Source organism: Pholcus phalangioides, unplaced genomic scaffold (assembly GCF_987345545.1).
Source record: "Pholcus phalangioides strain wild (caught in Gottingen) unplaced genomic scaffold, Ppha-v1.0 ptg000013l_1, whole genome shotgun sequence".
Lineage (NCBI taxonomy): Eukaryota > Metazoa > Arthropoda > Arachnida > Araneae > Pholcidae > Pholcus > Pholcus phalangioides.
In genome coordinates, this window is record NW_028301606.1 from 11,115,187 (window position 1) to 11,140,782 (window position 25,596).

At 34.4% G+C, this 25,596-nt stretch overlaps 1 protein-coding gene across 2 annotated transcripts in view; it reads left to right on the top strand.

Moving 5' to 3' along the window:
* Positions 1–404: 404 nt before the first annotated feature.
* LOC149078595 (integrin beta-PS-like) overlaps positions 405–25,596 on the top strand; it is a 72,375-nt gene continuing 47,183 nt past the window's right edge. The window contains exons 1-5 of one of the 2 annotated variants that reach the window (XM_089240712.1): positions 405–667; positions 8,375–8,465; positions 13,248–13,333; positions 20,700–20,801; positions 23,863–23,947. In XM_089240712.1, coding sequence (XP_089096838.1) covers positions 8,375–8,465; positions 13,248–13,333; positions 20,700–20,801; positions 23,863–23,947 — 364 coding nt within the window. In that variant the 5' untranslated portion in view covers positions 405–667. Of the gene's footprint in view, positions 668–8,374; positions 8,466–13,247; positions 13,334–20,686; positions 20,802–23,862; positions 23,948–25,596 lie in introns of both variants that reach the window. The other variant, XM_089240713.1, reaches the window with a different exon arrangement.

Here is a 25,596-nt window from a genome sequence, read left to right on the forward strand (position 1 = left end):
TCCACTGTAATATCTATATTTTTTTTTTGTAAAATGCATTGAATACTCTTTCAAATACTTAGTTCGTATTATGTTTGAATCAAGATGAGACTTTCCGGTCTTCAAAATCCGATTTTGCTAAATATTATGGGAACTTTGATACTTATGTTATCAACCCCAAAAGTCAAACTTATGTTCGATTTTTGGTTCCACCCCTCAGTATATTCCATGCGTTAATAGCGTCGTCGGTTATGTATCGGCATGAAATATTGAGTCGAATCGATATCGGAAAAACAAATCTATCTCTGCTCTAAATGCTGATTAAACTCGGTTTGCTCAGCCGGCAGCGGATGTGGTAAAAGAGAGTGTGTGTGCGAGAGAAAGGAGAGTTTCCGCACAGATTCCGGTCTGTGTTTCCATGACTCAATTTACGAAGAACTAACTGGGCGAGAGCACAACTTTTAGATGCGAAGTCACAAACGATTGACATTGACAAGCCAGCCCGATATGGAAAGCGTCCAGCATATATGCAATCTATAATTCATTTATGGTGAAGAAACGAGTCATCGTGAATAATCGCGGTCAGCAATCATACCCTGTGTTAATCACTTTTTAAACGAAGTCATTATATGTCTGAAAAATATACATAGGATTTCCACTAAAAAACCCACGATTTTTCTCATTTCAAGTGAGTACATTTTAAATCGTGATTATATAGGTTTTTGTAGATGCAGTAATGTTCATATTTTTATTTTAATAAATTAGTTTTTCGGTATTTCTGTCGTAATAAATACAATCTAACCCGAAGCATAGTATAGAATCTATACAGCAGAAATGCACAACTGTTTTAGTCCGCGGGTCATGTATGCGGTGATTCTGCCGATTGCGGGCTCAGAAATTTGCATATGTCGGATGAACATATGACATGTATTATACGGGACATTCCCGTAATTTTGGCTGTCCCAATTTTTTCGTAAAATGTCCTGTTTTTTCCCTCACTTTCTCACAGCGAGGCTTACTTGAATTTTTGAGATCAAGAATCAAGATTGTTTTCATGACTTATAAATTATTGTCTTTGACAATTATTTTGGCTGTAATTGGTGCAATCGCTTGAGTTTGAAAATTTCTTAATAGTAATGGGCAACTTCACTTACCTTTGAAAATTTCTTTTTGGCTGTAATCGTCAAATTTACTTACGTTTGACAAATTTTTTTTGGTGATAATTGCTGATAACCCATATGACGATTTCCCGTAATTTTGTAAAGAAAATATAGTCAGCCTAGGCATAATATCGGAAAAGCAAGTTCTTTACTTACCGAGCCTGGGGCGACCACCGACGTGGAGTGGATGGAACCTTCATTTCCCACCCAACTCCACACTGGTTGGAAATTGCCGTATGGCGATATATGAGCACGGTAATGTAGTAGGCATAGTATCATATTGTGTGTATTGATACTTTTCTACCGGAACACGTTTCGCGGGCGGGATAGAACATCTTGGCTGTCGGAGATTGTGCACACCCCTGCTATACAGCGTCTCCAGAAAAAATCCATACCTAGGCTATTTTCTTTTCAACCCTTGGTGATACCGAAACACACACTTTTAATTAGAAAAAGTTTCCGAATAAAGTGCCCAATTTAGATATGTCGTTTATTTTACTTGGGACCATATATTTACCGATGTACAAAATTTCATCTTTTATACGTTTCCGCTGTCCTATAATTTTCAGTTAGAAAGTTGTTGCACTGTCTTTTCTGAGTCCGCTAAAATATTTTCCACCTTTATATTCACAATACTTGCTGAGATATTGCCAATTGTAAGTTAAAGGGGGGTCTTCTCAGAATTTAGAAAAGTTGCGATAAACTGCAAATGTAAAATGATATTTCGAATTTTTTTTTTTCTGGTTGTCCCTTAACCCTTTCAGATCCGAGCATTCATTTTTAGGAATTTTCGAGACTTTTATGCATTTTTGATTCTCAAAAAATACATTTGAAACACATACACGTGTCAGTAAATCTTTATTTTTCCGAATTTCCAATATTTTTTTAGTCAGATTTTGAATATTCATAAGTAAAGAAATAACTTACCTCATTCATATTTTTTCGGCCGAGATGATGCATTTGCAAGTTAAAGGGAACACATCTATATTCACATACAATTTTCTCCAGAATTTTATTGCTAAATATTATGTAGTACATCACACTTTCCCCCCGGAAGTCGTCTTGAAAACACAACACATTGTTCAACTTGGGTGGTGCCCTTAAAATGGGAGCCTTAAAAGTTCATATATTCATCATTTTATTTCTCACTCATAACACACACAAACCTTCCAGCCAGGGCTTCACTCCCTGAAGTTAAGGAAAAATATCTACAGTGAGGAAAAGCAACCACCACGTTCAGGCTCAAAATCACGTCTAACATTGCACTTAGAAACGCGTAATTTGTTTTTGTTAGCCTCAGAAGGGACGGCGGAACAACTTTCTAATTGGAAGTGATAGGGCAGAGGAAACGTATAAAAAAATTGAATTTCGTAAATGTCAGTACATATACGGTACTTAGTAAAATGGAGTGGCATGTCTAAAATGGGCACGTTATTTGGAGAGATACTTTCTCTCTAAGTGAAGGTATTTTCTATAACAACAAACGGTGGAGAGACGAAAGAAAGCCTAGGTAAGGATTTTCTGGGCACGTTGTAAGTCTATACTATAGATGATACTATATAGATTTTTTTTTGTTTTGACAGCTATGCTGTGCTAAAACAATAAATCATCTGAGGAGATGTAGAAATATAGACGCGGCATCATCATGGAAGGGGTGCCATAAAACACTAAAGAGCGTCATCGCTACGGAATCTGATGTTCTGATACAACAGAGAAAAGTAACATAAAACGTGGATGATGATTATGTGCGCAGGCCGGTAAAATACTACGAATACGACGGGTGTTAATTTTTCTGGGGGTTATTGATTGTGTGATCCAGAAAACAATCGATTGGATAATATAATCGGTTATATACCGCATTTAATATCCTAGTTGCACGTATTTTTCTCGATCAAATATGGGCAGCCCTAATCATAATGAAATGACAAATAGTTGTTACATGTTCAATTTCTGAGTATATTTTTCATTGAATAAAGGTCTTGAGAACGTGAACTTCGGTTATCACGGCAAAATTTCCAATGTCTTTATACAACAACTACTACTACTTTTAGCCGTACATGCACCTCGTACACATTCCCCTGCGGAATTTCTAACGAATTCGTACATGTCGGAACGTGTTGTGTGAGTGTATGAATATGCATGGTCATAACGTATTTATGATGTCAGCATAGTGCTTGTTTTCGTGTTCTTGCTGGTGCTGCCATCTGTGTTCCATATTTTTAAGTAAAGATGGTAAACTCTTGGACTTTCATGTTATATAAGTATCATGTTAAAGGTCTGCCTGCTCTCTGCGGAGAGAGAGACCGGCTTGCAATTCACACGAAGTAATGTTGTTATAACAAAGTTTAACTGCATTCACTTCTGTCCTCTTAAACCCGAATCATAATAGAATAATTCTATTATGTTAATTAATTATTATTCGTTATAGAATTAATCTATTCTTTTATAACATAAATAGAATTAGACATAATCACGAATTATATCACTTTACATGATAGAGGTAGACGGTTTTCTTTCTCAGCCGAATATATCAAGGAAACAGAGAGATATTTTCTGGATATTATGCCAAGGTGAACTCGGAAAGAAAATGCATATAGAAACGTCCTCTCTCCGGGGCCATAGCTTAGATGGTAGAGCACTCGTCCGGCAAGCGAGAGACCGGGGTTCGAGTCCCCGTGGGGGCAGTGATGAATTTACTTCCTTGCAATCTTCATCTCCACAAATAACCAGTCTTTCCGAGTTCACCTCGATATGATGTACGGAAAATCTCTCTGTTTCCTTGATATTTTACTTTATATCCGAAATTTCAGATGAAGTAGTGAAATATAGAATTACATTCAGTGAATGTAAAGAATAGTGATTATCGCTGTGGTATCAAATCAATCAAATTAGCCATGATTGTAATAACTGTTCAAAACATTTCTAGATACTGAACCCTGATGAATATTCATCAATAAAATTTCCGATGAGGGAAAAAATCCTCGAAAACATTTTTTTTTCTCAAATCATTATACGAATTAAATATTCAACTGATGTCGTCAGTATTTGAGAATCACTTGCGCCGAAGAAATATTCCTTCACAGCATAATGAGGACATATCCCGCTAGTAAAAATTGAGATCTTAGGAAATTTTACTATATTATTCACAACATTTTCCATTCGCTACATTTACTAGACATGACTAAAGAATTATAAATCATAGACGAATTTTTCTTGCCGGAAAAAGGCCAAAGAGGCGTTTCTGGAAAATATGGCAACTGCAGCGAGAGATATTTTGTGTTAAAGAAGAGAAGCAGTCGTCTTCTACAATTTTAAAATTCATAACTATATAAAACTAGCTGATACTAACCGGTGACGTTGCCCGTCCCATAAAAAATTTATACAGGCCGCCTACGTATAGCTTATTAATTATTTCTTAATCAAAAAAATTTCTGCATCAAGTAAGAAAAAATTACTTTTATTTTTAAATATTTTAATTAAAAACTAGAGGCAATCGCTTGTGGATACACAATATTTTTTGTTTTCCCATCTGGTGTGTAGATGTACAAATTTTTGGGACTACCAACACGCGAACAGGCGACAAAAAGCTGTCCGTGAGAAATACAGGGCTCAAGCAGGTTGATACCTGCCACTGCTAACGACTGGCCTTGCGCTTTGTTGATTGTCACGGCAAAAGTTAAACGAATCGGGAACTGTAATCGCTTTAAAGTGAATGGAAGTTCTTCAGTGATAATTGGGATAGGGGCCATTCAAGTATTACGTAAGCAGGTTTTCAGCCATTTTTGACCCCCTCCTTCCCCTTGTCAGCAAAATTTCATCAGCAGCTTAGAATATTTCATATCTTCAAAAAGGGGTGGTTGATGACGTAAGCAATCTTAAACCCCCCCCCCTCCTTGTCATCAAAAGGCCAGTAAATATTTCATATCTTCAAAAAGGGGTGGTTGATGACGTAAGCAATCTTAAACCCCCCCCCCCTCCTTGTCATCAAAAGGCCAGTAAATATTTCATATCTTCAAAAAGGGGTGGTTGATGACGTAAGCAATCTTAAAACCCCCTCCCCCCCTTGTCATCAAAAGTCAGCAAATACAGACGGGACGAAGGGGGGTTGTTATATCGAGTGTCGACTGTACAATCAAAAAAATTTGAAATAAATCAGTGGTTAATTAGTATTTTCAATGCATTTCTACTAAGGCAGTGGTTCTCAAGCTTTTTTTTGACTCACGGAACCTTTCTTAGAATATTATTTCTATGGCGGAGCCCTGGCAATTATCAAGATTTTAGCGAGAACTGGCGATGTACCGTATTTATGATCTCAATTTCCGTACTTTTCTTAACTAAATATGATCACGCTAAATACAGTCAACGCTCGTTATAACGATTCCACGTAAAAGCAACCATTTCATTACAACGACCGGTGGGATATGTTCCAAATATTTTCATGGAACGACAAACATATGTTTTACTTTCGATATAACGACCCTCCCAGTATAACGTTCGCTTTCGACTGGACGAAGGGGTTCATTACATCGAACGTAGGATATATAATATAATATAAAACAACTTCATACAAGAAATACTTGATTGCATCTGATTATATTTTTTACACTTAAACAGTCTTGAAAACGTCAACCTCGGCTGTAACGGCACCTCAGTTATAACGACAAAATTTCTCAGAATCTTCGATATCGTTATAATCGAGTTTGACTGCATTTATCAAATTTACGGATTTATTTTATTATCGTCGAGCGGTCACGGATCCCCTTAGATGTGCACGAGAAGCCCCAAGTGATCCGCTGAGCACCGGTTGAGAACCACTGTACTAGAGAGCATAGATTTTCGCTATGTTAAAAGGTATGAGCTCCTTAAATCAGTTACGCGTGTTAAACGCCGTGTACACAAACGTAGTGGAATGTGAAGCCTCTCACATAATTTGAAACAGCATCTGCAGCGGTTGAATTAGTAACACCTCAAATGCTATCAAACTTTTGACAAGAGATCGAATACCGTTGGACGTGTGCGGAGACACTCCAAAGGTGCTCACACTGAACTTTATTAATTTGCTAATTAATTAGTTGCCCTCTTCTATGCAACTTAAATTTATAAGTAACCATGTGTGGTTCTCTCACTATAAACCGTTACTTTTGGATACCTTTAGCTCGAACACCTTGTATGATTGCCGAAAAATATAAGATAACTTTTTGTTAAAACTAAATAAAATCATTTCGAGAACTAGTTTTATGATCGCGCAAGTTTATTCTAACAATAAACTGAGAGACAAGAGACAGAATATGTTTGCTGTATCAGAAGATTGAAAAATTTTCAATATTATTCAGAGTAAAATTAATCTCGACGGGCGCAAACGCTAAGTACGAGACATACACAGAGTACGAGAAGCCAATGGATTGCTGTTACGTGATTATGCTTCCTTGTTGAACTCAATTATTTGTCAAAACTTGTTGCAGTAAAATAAGTTTGTCCTCTGAACACAATTTATTGATTGTCACATCGAATGATTATTAGTTTCAAAATAATCTTTACTGTGGACTCGGAAATTCGAGGAATTTTATAAATCTTAAAGTTTGGCAAAGAAATTTTCCCTTGCAAGGCATTTACGTGATGAATTCTCCGCTTACCAAATACTCTGATTCCGATGCATAACCCGAGCAGCATCGGACTCGGGCAGTCGCACCGCGTAGCGAAAAAATACAGGTCCACATTTTTTTGAATAATTGCAAAGAGAATTCCATTTTTTGAACTCAGCATTCCACGTTTTATGTAATTACATAACATTGTTGGGCTCGATTATCTACGTAAGAAATGGTGGCATTTACACCGACCGAGATAGACCATGGTTTTTGCCCCCCCCCCCCCCACCCGAGTTTGTCCTGTACAATATTAATTTTTGGAAAAAAAGTTTATAAAAATTGGCCTCACGAAAGAAAGACCAAACTTATTATTTCAGAATTTGATTAGAGTCATTATTCAAGTTTATTTATTCAATATTGCTTGGCCGAGACCTAAACAAGGGAATGGTGTGGTGAAGTTTGACAGAGGAGACGATTGATGTTACAAAGGAAATCAGAATACATCATTACAATTAATAATGTTTGACGGGAGGTTGTTGCAATAGGTTATTGTTCGAGGAAAGAAACTAAATTTGAAACAATCTGGGGATGCAAAGATGAGTTTCAATTTTTGTGAATGGTTAATCCGTTTTTGTAATGGTTTGGAAACACAGATATCTGAGGTGACGGGTGGAGTTTTTGAGGTTTCGGCGAAGGAAAAAAAGAGTTTTTAGAGACACTTATGAAAGACTTAACATACGTTTGAAGCGTATACAAACAGCTTTTAGTTATTCGGTGAATAAATATTGTCAACATTCACTATGCTATATACAGGGTGTCCTGTAAGTTCTAATGCGGCTCTTATCTCATCAAATATTCAATCGCTCTGTACTATTTTGAGAGTGAAAATATAGTCTGCCATAAAATAAAAAAAATGTAAATTGTAATACGGCTCCTGTCCTCTAACTTCCAGTTAGGAAGTTGTTGCACTTTCTCTTCTGAAGCCAAAAAAAAAAAATGTTTTCAACTGCAATATTCCCTGATATATGAACTCAAATATCGAAGAAAAGTTGGAGAGAACATCATTTTTAAATGATAGAAAAAAGTGTTGTCCGTTTATTTATAATATGCTGTTGTTTTCCAACTTTTCTTCCATTTTCAGTTCAAATATCTCTGGAAATATTCCAGTTGAAAAAGAGGTATTTTTTTTGTTGAGGCAAAGCAACAACTTTCTTAATGGAAGTTAGAGGACAGAGGGACCGTATAAAAATTTAGATTTTTTTTATTTCATTACTCACTGTATTTTCACTCACATATTAGTATAGAGTGATTGTTGAATACATTTTGAACATTTTTTTTAAATCAAAACCATTCCATAGTAGAGCGCTGTAGTAAATAGTAGAGAAAATATCTATTTCCGGATACGGTCTTCTATTTGGGATTTTCCATATAATATGTACTATTACCAAGAATCTACCAAAAACTTACTTCACGATTTATATTTTATTATATATTAATCTTTTATATAAGTACAACTGAAAATATCTCTACAAAATGCTTCTATAAATTTTTATTGTAAGAATTATTTTCAGAGAAAAAATATTGTTCGACAATCGACAATTTTTTTTTAAAAAGTTCACATTCATAAAATTCAATTTCATATCATTGCAGATGTATTCATTCCATGTCCGTATCCATTCTACCAAGCTCATAATCACTTACTTAATTGCATACAGCGTGAATGTATCAACAGCTGAAGACGGTAAGTAGAAAAGTAAATACAGCATAATACACACATTCAATTTACATTTTGATGTCATAGTATGAAACAATATTAATAATTACGTTTTTTTAATATCACACCGATTTTATTAATTTTTTTATTTAATACACAATTCAAACATGTAATACACAAATACCAAATATATACAATGGATATACAGTGAATATACACAGCAATACACTGTGACACCTCTGTGTGTACAACGATAAACCTGCTTGTAACGATATTTTCTTTGGTCCCGGCGGAATTTCCATTCAATATTAAATAGCGCAAATGCTCAAACTGTCTGCAATGATAATTTGTCTATAACAATATTTTTTCTAGGTCCTTACAGTATCGTTATAGACAGGTTTTACTGTAATACACAAATACATACAATACAGAAGAAAAAAACACTCAAGTGACAGAAGCCCTTTCAGCAGGCCTAAAGGAATTAGTTTATTGAATACTGTATTTTTAGCAAAGCGCTATTATATTTATTAGATATGTTTTTATGTATTTCGGTATTTCTTTGTTTATATATATATTGGAAAAAATTTAGTATTAAATTACGTATTGAGGAGATGAATAGAATATATTATACATAATTTCTTTTTCATTATTATTATTGTATTCTGCGCAACATTGTTGTTATATCTGCTCACGATACATTCATCAAAATGGTTTCGTAATGTATACTTTTCTAACAGAGTCAAATATTACACGTGATCTATGTTTTTTTTATAATTAATAAGTTGATTTTCAGTGTGAAAAATTAAATTACACAAACATGCACGAAAGTATGTGAATCTAAGAAATTAAGAGAACTTCTTTGGTTGAATTTAAGATTAAAAAATATCTATATTTTAGTATGCAGTGAAATCTCCCATAACCATCACCTCCGAACAACGGCCTCATTTTCTTGCATCATAACGCATATCACTGGATTAGCATTAAGATTGACCTCCTAACACTAGATTTCCGAATAACAACTACTTTTGGAAATCAAAATGAAAGGAAAAGGGTGCATTTTATCACGTAAGAAAAATAACCCTCAAGATTTGATTTGAAGGAACTTTTCCTTTTTTGAAATCCTTCGAATATGGAAATAACTCTAATTAAATAATTATGGAAATAACTAGATAACAACAAAAAATAGGAGGATGAATCCGATATGAAGAATGCATGACACAAAGATCCGGTTCAGCTGTACGCATTTTTGTTCATGAAATTTTTGAACAAAAGAAAATCAAAAATTAAAATTCACGCAGCTTCAATTCAAAATAAATGTCTTGTGTTACAGAAAGCAGCTTATTCTATTTAATTATATCATAGATTGTTGTAATTTTACAAGCAACCAAGAAATGTAATCTATGTTTCAGAAGTACTAAACCTCTTAACAACGGTAACCTCCCAATAACGACCACATTTGCTGGGTCCCGTTAGTGACCGATGTTGGGAGGTTTCACTACATATAAAAATATTTTTTTGGGACACATATTGGAAATTCAATAGAATATTTTCCTCTAAAATTACGTAAAATTCAACATAGAGGTTTCGAGTCACTCGCTATGTACACACATGCAAACGAACCCCATGAAACCTTTGTTCTCTATTGATGACTCGTAAGAAAGGGCAAACTCCTTCGAAGATGAACAACGTGATTTGACGAGATTTCATAGAAATATAGAAAAATATTTTTTTTTTCCTGTACAACGTACAGTATATTTTTTTCGCTTTTCTCGACGATACTTTGATCAAAACGAAGAGTTCATTAAAGAGTTTCTTTGAGTTTTTTCCGCTCGGAAACTCTCTTCTTACTTCACGTTCGGATTCCGATCCGAACTCCTATATTCTCGCTTCGTTTTTCCTAGGATATAAAAGTTATTTTTTGTGTAACTTTCAGCTCGATATTATGTCGAAACGGTGCTACGTTGACTATTATGGCAATGTTTAGAAACCGTATAAGTTGCCTTTCCAAATTACAAAAGTTGTTCTTTCATTTTTTGAAAAATAAAACATTTCATTGAAAATTTTACGAAATACTTTCCTAGAACTTGTTTCCTCATTTGAATTTTTGTTTCTTTTAATTAATAATGTTTCTGAAGAACTTGGAAATTACTCATTAGGAAACTGGTCGAGTAGGAAATTTCAAAAATTAATTTTCTTATATCAAAGTAGTAATTAATTTTGTAAGTAATTTAATAATAAGTTAGTTTTTTTCTGTGTTCTTGTGTCTTCGTCGTATCACGCTGTCAAATATAAGTATTGGAGTTTTCCAGAATAATTAGATATCGATGAAAACTTGAAGGAAAGATTAAAATTGCTATATACATAGCAGGCTCTCGATTTTTCATGCCATAGTGAATTTTTTCCCATATTGCAACACATTAACAGGCGATACATAGGCTTAATGAGAAATAAGATCCCCACTTCAGAGAGCTTCGCAGCGCATTTTGCTGCTTTAAATGAAACAAAATTTAAACTATAAAAATTCAAATGATGCGCTTGTCATTTAATAAATAAAATTATAGTATAAAATTCCGTGGATATAGGTGGCACTGGACTACACATATAAATACTGAATTTAGAGCTGAATTAGAGCTACATATTAAGCATTTATATGTGTCAACATATTAAATATTTATCTGTGCTCCATCGCCACCTGTCGACGGATTTTTGTACTATATTTTCATTTATAAAATGACAAGTACATCATTCAAATTATCTGCAGTAGAAATTTCGCCTCATTTTGGAGCAGTAAAACGCACTCCAGTGCTCTCTAAAGTGCAGACCTTATTTCTCGCTAAACCTGTATTTTGCTATTATCAGAAATCTATTATGCAGTAGAACCTCTCGGTAACGGACACCCATGGGACCAAAAATCTTTTCCGCGAATGGGGAGGTACGATACACAGTGGAACCTCGTTTATACGACTTTCACATTTATACGACGTTCGGCTTCGGCGTGCGCACACATACACAATTGCTTTTTTATATATTTTAAATTTAAAAATGTATATGTTGCTGTAAAAGGGAACACACCATTGCCGTTAAGTTTTCATGTTGAAGTTTTGTGACCTCTTTTGCAAATATTCCACCAATTCATTCCTCTTAATGCCTACACGGGCTATCACATTCTCCTACGTATTTTCACCCAACATATTGCAATCCCCCTGTTCTTCATTGGTATTTTCCTAATGTCATGCACTAGGCTATGAGGGGATTCCACGTCCCGTATTGCTTGCATACTAGTCATGCTGCCGGTCTTTCTCGTAAATTTTTCTGCAAACTTTTTTGCATAATTGACCGCCATTAAGATTGTGTATAACTGATCTTCTTGGAATTCAGTGTTGTTATTGAGCAATCGACAGTTCCATTTGTCCGTTACTTCACCCAAGTAGACACTAATGTAAGCTGCTCCTACGCCATCCACGATCTTGGAGCCATCTGTAAAAACAATCCGATGGGTTGATTCTTCTAGATCTGTGATCAAGACCTGCGTTGGCAGAATATCTTTCACCGGGTGATATGTTTGTTCATGGCGGATATTTATGTTCTACATCTGTAAGAAGACATGTCACATAGTTTATTTTAATTTCGCGCTTGAGCCTTAGGTTTGCTTTCTGTACTTCATTATCCAAAAGTACATGTAGCGGAGGATTGTTAGTTAATACTTATAGCGCAGTGTTGGGTGTTGTGGGAAAAGCTCCGGTGACGAATCAAATCAAATTTATTCATTTTCAACATACACAGATTTAACATCAGTTTTGTAAAACATATTTATCATCCACAGGCTGTGATGCCTGTACGGATGATTGAAAATTTACATGATAATTAATGAATAAAATATACACAACATACGACATGAACAGAAACATTAAAAAAAGACACATATAAAGAGACAAAATTATCAATGTAAAACAAAGATAAAAAATCAACAGCGAAGAAACATGCACATACAACTCAAAAAAAATACAAAGTTCTTAATGCATGACGAGAAATGTAAAATAAACAAAACATTAGATGAAAAATATATGAAAAAAAAAATGAAACTCGCACATATATACATGGACAGCGCAAACAAGAAAATTTTTTTTAAAAATTGAAAAATATACATAATTAAAGTGGCAAAGCTAAATTGAATAAAATGTATCGCTCCACCTAAAGTTTAAAATTAATAATTTGAATAATGATTTTTTAAATGCCGCGTGTGTGGGTATATTTTGTATTTCTAGTGGGAGTTCGGAACTAAATAATTAAAATGCTTACGAAAAATTTCTTTCCTAAAAGTAGGAATATTGCAAATCATATGAAGTCACCGCTCGGAAACATTATCTTTTAAACTGCATAAGCCTTTACTACTGTTTAAGAAAAGAAATAGCAGGGATTTTTTCTTTGAAAAGAGAAATCCGAGTATTATTTATATATTATACGATGTTCAGTCTTTAGAAATGACATGCGTAAAAAATCCCTTTCGCTATTGTTTGTTTATCAAGGAATTTTTCGTGAGGTATTTCGAATGAGTTTTCCCTCAGAGTGAAACCTTAAGAATATTTAATCAAATATATTTTTGTGAAATTATTCGTAAAGCATTCTATTTGACTTCTTATAAGCTTTATTCGAAGCCTTGCAATATTTTCCTTTTTCGTACGTGAAAATTGGATATATATAATTTTCCTTCTCTTTGCAATATTAACAGCTTTATTCATTATTATTTTTTTTTTTTTTTGGTCCGACTTCATTGCAAATTATTCTACTGTAATGCCATTTAATTTGCAGATAAAGGGAAAAATGTCTGCAATACAAAAGAAACCTGCGGCGAATGCATTGCTTTGAGTCCTGGATGCGCATGGTGTAGCCAAGATGTAAGTATTATTTACACTTCGTAACACGATTTTTGTCCTTGGTTAGTGTAGGTCACATTTCCCAATTTCCCAGTGGTTTACGAGTAAAAAAAGACAATACAACAGTTTTATGCCTTAAACTTTGGTTTTTAGGTGAGGGGAATCGATATTTATGAACTAATTATTTACCATCCATTGGCTGATTGGGTGACTACAATATTGAAAATGATGGAAAAGGACCTTTTCTCACTTTTAAAAACTGTTAATAATTTTTAGAATATAAGTCACGTATCTAGACGTTTAATAGAAAACAAAATTCGAGTTCAAATAAAATTTTAAATTAAAAAAAAATAATGGGACTTTTCCATTTTTATTCCCATATGCACTTCATTTTCACGTTTTCGTTGTGCCCTCCCTTATATAGATGCACAAGTCGAGAAATCCTTGGTGCAGGTGCTCATCTGAGTACGCATCCATGCTTTCTTTGAATTTTTCGCGACGAGCGTGGAGGATGCGATGTATCATATGTACTGTAATTGCAGTAAAGAATGTGGAAGCTTGGGATATATCTGTTTGCATGCTTAACGGGTTCTTGAGTAACCGCTGGACCAAAGACCATCTTGAGCTTGTAGAAGAGCATGAAATTCCATACAAAAATAGAATATTCAATGTTCCCCAAATGACACATCACATCCTCCACGTTCTTCTCGGAAAATTCAAAGAGAGCATGGGTGCTTACTCCCTCAGCAGCACCCTTTTCGTCAAAGAATTCCGGGATTTTAGCATTTACATAAGAGAGAATACATCGAAAACATCATGGCAATTTCTTTTGGGAGCTAACATGTGAAAATGAAGTGTATACGGAAATAAAAATGAAAAAGGACCCATTATTTTTTAAATTTAAAATTTCATTCGAATTCAAATTTCATTTTCTGTCAGACGTCTGCATACGTGACTTGCATTCCAAAAGTTATTCACAATTTTTAAATTATTATCAGTGCGAAAAGTTAGTTGTTTTTGCCATTTTCAACACAGTGGAACATCCCTTAACGGACACTTTTCTGATCCCCGGTCCCGTGGAATAGGGCTTTAATGTATTTCACTTCCTGTTAGTGGGTGCTCTCGATAGCGGACAGATAAATCAGGCAAACTCTAATTTTTTCCAAATTTCAATTTGAGAATTTTTGTTTATAAATCGATAATTTATCATATTCAGCGCGGTGATTATGTATAATCCTAAACTCATATTGGTAAATATAATAATTTGTTAATTAATTACTTGGTAAGCTGAACATAACTAGGCCCAGGATACTGATTCCGAATAACAATGGTGGTTTTGTTTGCACATGTTGATACGTATGAAGAAAGCCAACATAACTGATAAGGTTATTATGAACGTTTATTTTTTCTTTCTTTACGCTTATTTTAAAATTCAATTTTTATTGCAAAATATGGGTAGTGCACGTACCCTGTACGGATAAAAATAATGAATTGGTTTGATGAAAAGAAGAAGGGTTATAAATTTTTCTATATTTATCAGCCTTTACAACTTTATTTGGGAATTATACATAATCGTCGGTAAAAATGATAAATATAGTGAAATTTAATCAAACTTTTTCTATCGAGACGATTGATAATTATGCTCAACTACCGGTGTATCACTTTTATACACGATAACATGTAAGAAACAATGGGACCAAAAAAAAAAAGAAACGCCGTATAAATGTGAAGGTCGTATAAACGAGGTTCTACTGTATTCGTGCTTCCCCAATAGCAGACACTCTCCGTTAGCGGACAAATTTTTGGTCCCATGGGTGTCCGTTATCGGGAGGTTCTTCTGTATTCCAGTCACCCAATCAGCCCATGGTAAATGATCAATTCACAAATCTGTGGTGTTTGGTCAGAATGTGATATCTCCAAAAAATGGCTTATTTAATAACTAATTAGAAGTGAGATAAATACACAAATACGTGCGCACGGCTAAACAACTCGCTGATGTATGATATTTTCATTTGTATTTGTGTGTATGCTTTATTTTTGATTTATAAATGACAATGAAAATGCTTCTATCTCAAAAAAGTGATTTTGGAGTTGTCATGTTCTGACCAAACACCACAGAAATATCGATCTCCTCACCACAAAAGCAAAGTTTGAGGGGAATAATCACCATTTTTTCATGATTATTCAAGCGAAACGAACACAGAAATAACAGCTTTTACCCAAAGACAAAACTTACTTTGTTACAAACGATGTTACTTTCTGTATATTATATTATATTCTCAATAACAACTTTTCTTTTGTTACAAATAACGTTATTCTCTTTTACTGAAATACGGTGTGTATTGAATCTTATATTTTAATCTCATTAAGCTTGTGCATGAATATTTATAGGATAATGACAACACATTCCCGGAACGTATTGATCGATGTTTAGCAAAATGATAAAAACAATCAATTAACTTTATTAGGCATCGTTTGAAGAGCTAACGTTACTTGCTAATATCAAAGTCTTCAGAAAATAACCCTATAGCTAACATTTTAAAATAAAAGTTTCCCATAAAATTTCTGCATGAGTCGACTGTATATTATTTGCATAATTTGACAGCCTATTTATTACCTTGTCGGCAATTTGATGTCACTCTTGTAAAGTGAGACCGAATCGAAACGTTTTAATTAAAATTTAATTTAAATTTTCGTATTGAACATGGTTTTATCGGTGTGATAGAAATGGTTCAATTCACGTGAATGTCAAAATTATTGGAGCGTTCCAAAAAAAATTCAAACAGAAAATTATCTTGAAGAAAACATAAATATTGATAGTATTTACATATACACACAGTCGACGCCGCTTATTAAATTCATGGATATTGCTATCATTCTGGTATTGTTTTCACTTTTACAAGGAATGGAACGGACCAATCTCATGAAATGGAGAAAAAACTTCGGATAATATTATCTTTTTCTGTCGAAAATTTTTTCTGCGCATTTGGTTAAAGTTTAACCAAACTAACTTTTTTACCAGTACTTTACTTGTTTCTCGAGTTGACCTGATACAAATTTCTTTCTCCGAGAGATTTTCTCAAGGGAATCTATGAAACGTATCGTACATTATCATAATATCGTAATGTGTGATATACATTAAGTTTCATTCTAAAGCCTCACGATGGCTGAATAACAAAAAAATGGTGGATTTTAGATCAAAGGGGGGAAAAAGTCCCATTTTAGAATAGAATAGAGAAAATTGAATAGTTGAAAATTTTTTTACAAAACCCAGGAAAGTAAAAGAAAGGTGGTCCCGTTTTAGCAACACCCTTATACCATACGTCCCGTCCAACCAAGTAGGATGTAATGGCCACCGTACGGGAGTTTTTCAGATATAACTGTAATTCGAGTATTGTTATCAGAAACCCCGATGTGATCATACTAAGCGGCTTGGACTGTACTTCGTTTTTTGTGAAAATTGAAGATTTCAAATAAAAGTTCAAAATTAAAATTTTTTAGAAGACTCAATATGCAAATTTTAAAATACTGAAAGTAAGTCAGCTAATGCATCTTCGACTCAGCCCTAGGACCATACGGGATAAATACTCAAGGCATAATTTAAGGAAATAATTTTAAAAAAGCAGGACATTACAAAGAGATGTATGGCAGATAAAAAATAATGCTGCATAATTTACAACTGATACTGAAATATTGAAGGTGTTGCTTAACGTTTTTACAGTAAGTCTACATGTACACATCCCGAACAAACCTTGCATTTTGTCATGTTACTAAACTTTCAAATTCTACGTTGCAATTTTGTTGAAAGCATACTTAGTTTTCAACATTTCATGAAGAAAATTACATCATAAAGTACATAATATCTTCCCCGGGGGCGTCTCTGTGCTCTCATCTTGTAGAGCACGGCTGATTTACTATACCTAGTGTTTTTTCTATCGCTGTATCTTCATCCATTCGCGAGTTATGAAAACATTTGAAATCTCATCTATTCTGACATATGAAGCCTCTTACGATCATTTTGGAACGCCCGGGAGTAGAAATGATAAATATTTTAGAGTAATATGAAACATGCAGAAATTCCCCATAATATAAAACTTGAAATGTTTCTGAAATATTCCAGACACAGAATCGTGGAAACAATATAGTGTCATAGTAATATCGGGGGGGGGGGGGGAATCCACTACATCATGCATGTCCGACCCATGACCCGTGGGCCAAATGAGATTTATTTATTTATTTATTTATTTATTTATACAATATTGTTGGCCCTTGGGCCTATACAAGAGGATGCGATTGAGAATGACAAAGATATTGTTTGATGTTGGATAAAAAACTAGCGATAGAGGGAGATTCAACAATAGAGCTTGGGAGTTTGTTCCATTCACCAATGGTATGAGGAAAGAAGCTGTATTTAAAGCAGTCAGTGGAAGCAAAAATAGGTTTTATTTTAAGGGAATGGTCGAGTCTTCTAGAGATGTAGGATGGTTTGGCTAAGATACCAGAAATATCCATGTTGAACTGACCATGGAAAATTTTATAAAGCAATGTTAATCGAGAGATGAGACGAAGAGTAGAGAGAGGGAGGAGATGAAGTTCATTTTTAAGTTCGGACACAGAAATGAAAGATGACCAGCAGTCGTGAACAAATCGGGCGGATTTATTTTGAATAGATTCAAGTTTGTCTATATTACTGGAGGTGTAAGGGTCCCAGATTTCAGCGGCGTAGGAGAGGACGGGGGATATATAAGTTTGGTAACAGAGAAGTCTGATATCCCGAGTAGAGTGTTTAAGATTGCGGCGGAGGAAGAAAAGTTTGTTAAGACACTTCTGGTAAATGTAGTTGATGTGTTTGTTCCAACGTAGGTCGGCTGAAATAATGACACCAAGGTATTTGATATGTGAAACTTGGGATAACGGTAAATGATTGATGGAGTAGGAGTATTCAAGAGGAAGAAGTTTACGGGTAACTTTTATGTGAACCGTTTTTGAGATATTCATTGGCATTTGCCATAGGGAACACCAGTCGGCGATGGAAGCCAGGTTATGTTGGAGAAGTTCTTGATCAGATTGATGGTGAATGATACGGTAAATTACACAGTCATCAGCAAAAAGTCTAGTGGTGAAGGTTGAGGGATTGAGGAAGGTCATTGATATAAATTAGAGATCCTCGAAGTCATAGGTGTGGGCCATGACCTCATATCTAATTTTGTGAAAGTGAACTAAGCAGCACATTTATAAATCACTCGAGTGATTCGTGGCACATATCCCGATCGCTCAAGCGGCCGCGGCACATTTAAAGATCGCTCGATTGGTCACGTCAGTTCCAGATCTCTTGAATGATCTTCGGCACATTTACAAATCACTTGAGTGATACGTGGCATATTTACAGATCACTTGAGTAACCCCGCGGGAATTACCAGATCACTTAAATGACCCACGGCACATCTATAGATCACTCGATTGGTCCACGACACAAGTCCAGAGCACTTAAGTGACCTCGGGCACTGTTCCAGTTCACTTAAGTGGCCCGCGACACGTTTTCAAAGTAATAAAGTGGCCCACACTCTCCAAAAAAGTTTGAGCACCCTTGTACTACCTGTATATAATGAAACTACGTACTTTCTGTACGGTATTGATATCTTAACCAGATTTTAAATTTTAAATGGTAGGTCCAACAACAGCGTGCACAGGTAGGTGTCTAATTTACATTATATTTAGTTGAAGAGATGTCCATAAATTAATTCCACCAACCACCAATAAGATTTTATTTGAATTTTTTCTGAAGAAAACTCGTTAATAAATAAGTTACCACTTCCATTCAAGTGGTTAAATGAGCTATCATTAACTAATTTTACAAATTAAAAATTGGCACATTGAGTGACGCGAATTGAATATTTAAAGAGGTAATTACTCACTCGCTTTGTGATTTTTAAACATTTATTTCCATGCTGCCAAAAAAAAAAAAAAAAAACTTCTGTTTTTCTAAATATAAATCTTTAGTGATGTTTGGAGGAATATGAAAAAAATTGTCTTTGAGACACAAACTCGTCAGTTGCTCACTAACATGGAGAGAAAACTGATGGCTTGTACGAAATATATTATTAATTCTTCCATTAAATTGAGTGAATATTCAAGAAATTAGTTTTTTTTTCTTTTCATTCGTGGTTTTTGACGAAAAGTGTTCAAAAGGAATAAAAATTTTACGGCGTAAATTAAAGTATAATATGAAAAAAAAACCGATTACACTAAGAAGAAAATTCACGGTTGTGGCACTTCCGGGAAACTACTTGTAGGAGGGAATATACAAATTAAAATTTCTAAACAGCTTTTAATTGAAGAAATGTCAATAAAATCGGGAAATCTGCACTTTATTACTCCAAAAGAAGTTCACCCCCGTAAGATTTTAATGAAAATTCGTTGAGATATCGATGGTTGAATTCGAAAATTTTTTTTCACTTTGTACGAGCTAAAATCAAAACGTCTGAAAAAGAATATGGAGATGATCCTAAGCGTGAAAAATTAAGAATTTCAACTACCGATATCTTGACGAATTTTCATTTAACCCTTTCACTTACAAGCTATAGGCAAGAAGTTCGGATGATCTTTATTTGACGAATCGGCGATAAATATGGTAACCTTGTCCTAGCTTAACCGCAGGGAACGAAAAAGTAGAAGAAAAGGAAGAAAAAAAGTATAATAAAGTGATTGAATATAACTGAGTAAATTTCTATCCGTAGTATGTACATATAATAGCGAGGCATAAGTTTCCCTAATTAATATTTTCTGATCGAGATAATACAAAAATTTTATTTCTGTATATTTCTTGCGGATGTGCCACTACCGCAGCCGAATTTTCCTTTTTATTGCACTTGGAAACGTGGAATTTTTTTTGTTGGCATCAAGGGAAACAGGGCAACAATTTTGTATTTGGGTTTTGGGACACACGGGAACTGTATAGGAAGTTAATTTTTTATATTTTATGAACTATACAACCCCTTGAAACATGAGTGGTACATATCTAAAGTACCACAAGTTATTTGAAAATGTTTTCTAATTGAAAGTAAGTTACTAAGATCAATGGTTTGCCAATAAAATGCCATAATCCCCCGTTTGTGTGTGCTATGCAGCCTGAACATTGTTTTTGTGTATTATATTGATATTTTACTTTAATTTTGATGTCTTTGGGAAGGCAAGAGTCCATTCATGGCCCCCTCTCTGCGTGCACCTCTGGCTAACATGCATTAATTGTGAATTTTCAAGAGGTGATCCAAGTACCGAAGCATTTTTTTACATTGCACAATAATTTAATTGTTATCATTTCAATCCCCATTTGTGATAATTTAAAAACCACATTTGCGCACTGGCTCTTTTTAGTTTTTTATTTCAGGATTATACACAACGAGATATACCAAGATGCGACCATGTAAACAATTTGATAGGAAAGTGTAAGGATATAGTACGTCCGAAAAATTATTTAGTGAATCTGATGGTAAGTAATGAATTCCTCTTTAAGTTAGAACAGTCGAATCCGGTTTTAACGAATACTGTTATAGTAAAAATATCCTTGTATAACGAAAACTTTTCTAATTCTTAAACAAATTTACATAAGAACAATGTATTGCGAGTCCCGAAATTACGAAATGAAAAATCCATTATAACGAATTCAAAAACAAGTTCCTGAAAATCAACAAAAGAGTACAGAACGTTCCAAAAATGATCCCGTAAAATCGGTTTCAGAGAATTAACGTGCTGAACTGTTGGGGAAGAAGGGCTGTTCTTCGATGGCTTGTGAAGAGAATTTTTAATCAATACGGTACGTGAAAAAGAAATAAAATCCGTGGTATAAGCTAGTGCTACACGTTAGGAATGTTTCACATTTCTTCAGTTTCAAAATGAGTGATCTCGAAAGGAAAGAGTTTTCGATTAAAGAAAAACTCAAGATCGTTTCAGAATTTGATCCTGGAGTAAATGAAAACAATGCGTGATATTAAAAAATACGGCACATCTCCATCTACTCTTTCAACATTTTTAAAAAACTGGACCAAGTTGGAATTTCAAATTTAAACAGCAGTTATAGGATCCCATAGGGGAAAAAAAACTAGACTGAAATTTCCAAGATGTGTACGTAGCTGTCTTTATAGAACATTCGTTCAAGACATTTTCCAGATACACACATGGTTTCAGGACATTTCATTTCCGAAATGTACTGGTTACCAGTCCACTTATATGAGAAAAGATTACGGAATTTAGATGTGCTTTTGGATGCGAAATCACTCAAAGCATTTGTTTCAAGCATTGTTCGCGTTTCAGCACGCGTATACTTTAGAGGAATTGTCGTTTTCTCAGCTTCCACACTACTTGTACAAAAAAAGTTACGGATTATTTGCCTCAAATATGTAAGTAAAACTTGTCGAAAAAAAATCCAATGCCTAATTGATTTGAGTGTACTTTCAGTTATTTTTTAAATTTAGTTTCATTCTTTTTATTATCTAGAACGTAAATAAGTAATTTTTTTCTTTCGCGTCAAATTATATTACAAGAAAAATTTTTTAACGAGTGTTAAAAGTCATAAAATTGGAAATTCCTTTATAACGAAATTTCGTTATAACGAAGCAATTTCTTCAGTCTCTTGTAATTCGTTATAACGGGATACGACTGTATAATACTTACATTATTATTGTCCCGACGGAAAACGACGATGTGGATATTGTAAAATTAATTTTATTAATTTTGCTGAAAGTAACGAAACATGCGTCAAACCTACTAAATACACTATTGAGAGGGAAAATTGAAATATGACGATGAATCGATGCATTTTATTAAAACAGTATTATTTAATGAATATATTACACATACTATAAAAACACTATGACTGTGTGGTTGCGAAATACATTGAAATAAAACAGGGACAGATGTAAAGCAAATTGTTTTATTATAAAAAATAGAAACTGTTTATGAGGGAAAAGTAAGCAAATGAATAATTAATTCATGTATTTCCAGGAATTACTGAAAAAATTGAGATAAAAACTGAATATCATTTTTTTAATAATTGATTAGTTGACTAATAACTGATTTCTTTAAAACAATAAAATAATTTAAATGAGTTTTTGCCTCTTTTACATGTTTAACGTTACCACATTTACATTATGTGTAATTTAATATTTACATCATATATATATAGGATCAGCAATTGGAAGAATAATAAATTTGACAGGATCAACTGCGTTAAAATATCTGTAACAGTGCCATCTAATTTAGAGCGGATCAAATGACGTTTTCATATTTAATTTCCTATCATAAAATGCTTTCGCAAAGCAGGAAAATTTTCATCAAATGTTTACTTGATGAACATAAAAAGCGTGCATGCGATTCCGTCGTTCGAGTGAGATAGAAATTATTAATAAGATCTTACATTCGTATAAGCTGTTTTGAAAATATTCCGCAACTACGATATTATGAAATATGTGGAGAAATGTATCGACTCTAATTGGTTTTTATACTTATACCATGAACTGAATTAAAGAGGCAATAAGGGATGATTGACGGGTTGCAAAGTTTTAGTATACAGGAACCTCCGTTAACGGACACTTTTTCTGATCCCCGGTCCCGTGGAATAGGGGTTTAATGTATTTCACTCCCCGTCAGCGGACACTAAAATCATTCAAACTCAAATTTATTAATTTTTGGTCATAAACCGAGAATTCATCATATTCAACAAAGATTGTGACTAGTCCCAAGCTCGTGTTGGCAAATATGATAAATTGTCAATTAATTGATTAATTAACTGAATATAACTAGATCCAGGATGGTGAATTCGAATGTTAATGATGATGGTTTTGTTTGTTGATACATGTCAAAAAAGCCAACATTACAAGACTGATAATGTTGTTTGAAAGTTTTATCTTTTTTTCACAATTTAATTTTTCTTACAAAATAGGTGTTTTTCTCGTATCACATATGGTTTAAAATAATTAATTGGTTTAATAAAGAAGAAGAAGAAAGGTCATAAATTTGTCCATATTTATCAGACTTCCTAACTTTATTTGGGAATTATGCATAATCGCCGGTGAAAATTATGAATGTAGTGAAATTTAATCAAACTTTCTTGTGGCATACTTCTACTATGCATATCCACCGGGGTGTATCACTTTTACACAGTAGCATACATATTTTAACATCAAAATATATATAAACCAATCATAGGCGCCGGAACCTAGGGGTTGAGGCATTTTGAGCTTCCCCTCCCCAATAAATTTTGTAAGGGATAAATTTTGTTCCCCTATTCTACGTATGCGCTTGAGTCCCGTATATACGGGACGACTAGCAACTGTCAGCCTCCCACCCAATGTTTTCTTCACGTCAGCACCTCTGGAAACAATTGCTACTGACGCCAAACGTTGTTATAAATGTGAAAGTCGTGTAAACGAGGTTCCACTGTCTCTCCCATTAGTGGACATTAGCGGAAGAAATTTTTAGAGTGTGTTATCGAGAGGTTCTACTGTGTCTTGAATTTGTGTGTGTGTTAGAATGATTTTTAATTTGTTCAATAGGATAGGACATTGAGTGATAAAGGGGCAAAAGCAGACGAAGCCGTTCAGATCAAGCCACAAGAAATTCATCTGAGAATTCGACCAAGTATGTATCAAAATTTTGATTGAAAAATTCTCATGAATATTTCAACTGCTTAGTTAAGAGGTTTTTAACGTGTGGCCCCCTCGAAGCTTTTTTTATCAGTGGCCCTGCGACAAAAAGGCTTGTATGGTTATAGAGCTTATAGGAATGCTGAAAAAAACCATCGAAGTCACCCGCCGCACTCTCCTAAATGTTGAACACCCTTGCCATAGGAGGTGCGCTTTCTTTGATGATAAGTATGGGCACACACACACACACAGTGCTCGCGACTCAAAAGAGGTTGCAGATCCCTGTCATACAACGATATTTTTGCTTGGTCCGTAAAATATCGTTATATGGAGGTTTCACTGTACAACATTACAAATATGCAGTAAAACCTCTCTTTTACGGACACCAACGGGACAAAAAAAAAATTCGTCCGTAAAAGAGGGCTGACCGTAAATCAGTGATTTGAAATGCATACTTTTGTTATACGATAGGGGAATTATTATTTGCCCGCAAAGACGTGACCGTTAAAAGTGGGTTTTACTGTATATGTTATATACCAGAAATGAAAGCTTAATATCAACAACAGATGACTTTTAACTTGAAGGAAAGTGTTGTGCTCTCTAATATAGAGAATTGAGTTCTCTTTGGTTTCACGATAAAACAAAAGGGAACCGCGACATGCCTTGTTTTATTAAATAACGAACGCTCAAGTGTTTATTTGTCTTCCTGATTGTGTGCATGTCGGGTATTGCTGGCGGACATCCACGACGTAATATCGGGAAGTCATTCTCCTGGGACCCGGGAATGAGTTTTGGGAACGAACGGGAAAGTTCGTGGAAGAAAAACCTTCCGCAGGCTTCCATACGAAGCATTTTTTGTACCTTTAACGACAAATTTATAAATTTTTTAGATATTGTCCGTGGGTGGTATAAATATATTGCTGGATTTATATTCCTTGGGCTTTGTTTCATGATAGTAACGTTATATACAGGGTGTCCTGTAAGTGCTAGCATGGCCTTTATCTCATCAACCGTCCGTCTTGTACCAGTTTTGAGAGTGAAAATACAGGGTGTAACGAAACAAAAAGTCTAAATTTTTTATCCGGTCCCCCCTGTGCTCTAACTTCCAATTAGTAAGTTGTTGCCTTGCCTTTCCCGACAAAAAAAATTCCATGTGTCTCAGCGCAGTATTCACAACAATATTCGAATTCAAAAAACGGAGAAGATTTATGAAAGAACAGCATTAAAAGCGAAAAACCATTTTACCCGCATTTAACGCTGTTCTTTCCAAAATTTCCTCCGTTTTTGGAATTCGAATATCTCTGTGAATATTGCGCTGAGACACATGGATTTTTTTTTTTTTCTGTTTGCATCGGGAGAGCCAGGGCAACAACTTTCTAATTGGAAATTGGAGCACGGAGGGGACCATATAAAAATTTAGATTTTTTTATTTTGTTACGCACTGTATTTTTACTCTCAAAATTGGTACAGGGTAATTTTTGAACGCGTTTTGAGCATTTTTTAAGTTGAAATCGTACTTCGGGTGGTTGATGAGATAAAGGCCGACACCCTGTATATATATGTTAAGGTAATACAGAACACCCTGTATATATGTTAAGGTAATACAGGACACCCTGTATATATGTTAAGGTAAATAAATACAAA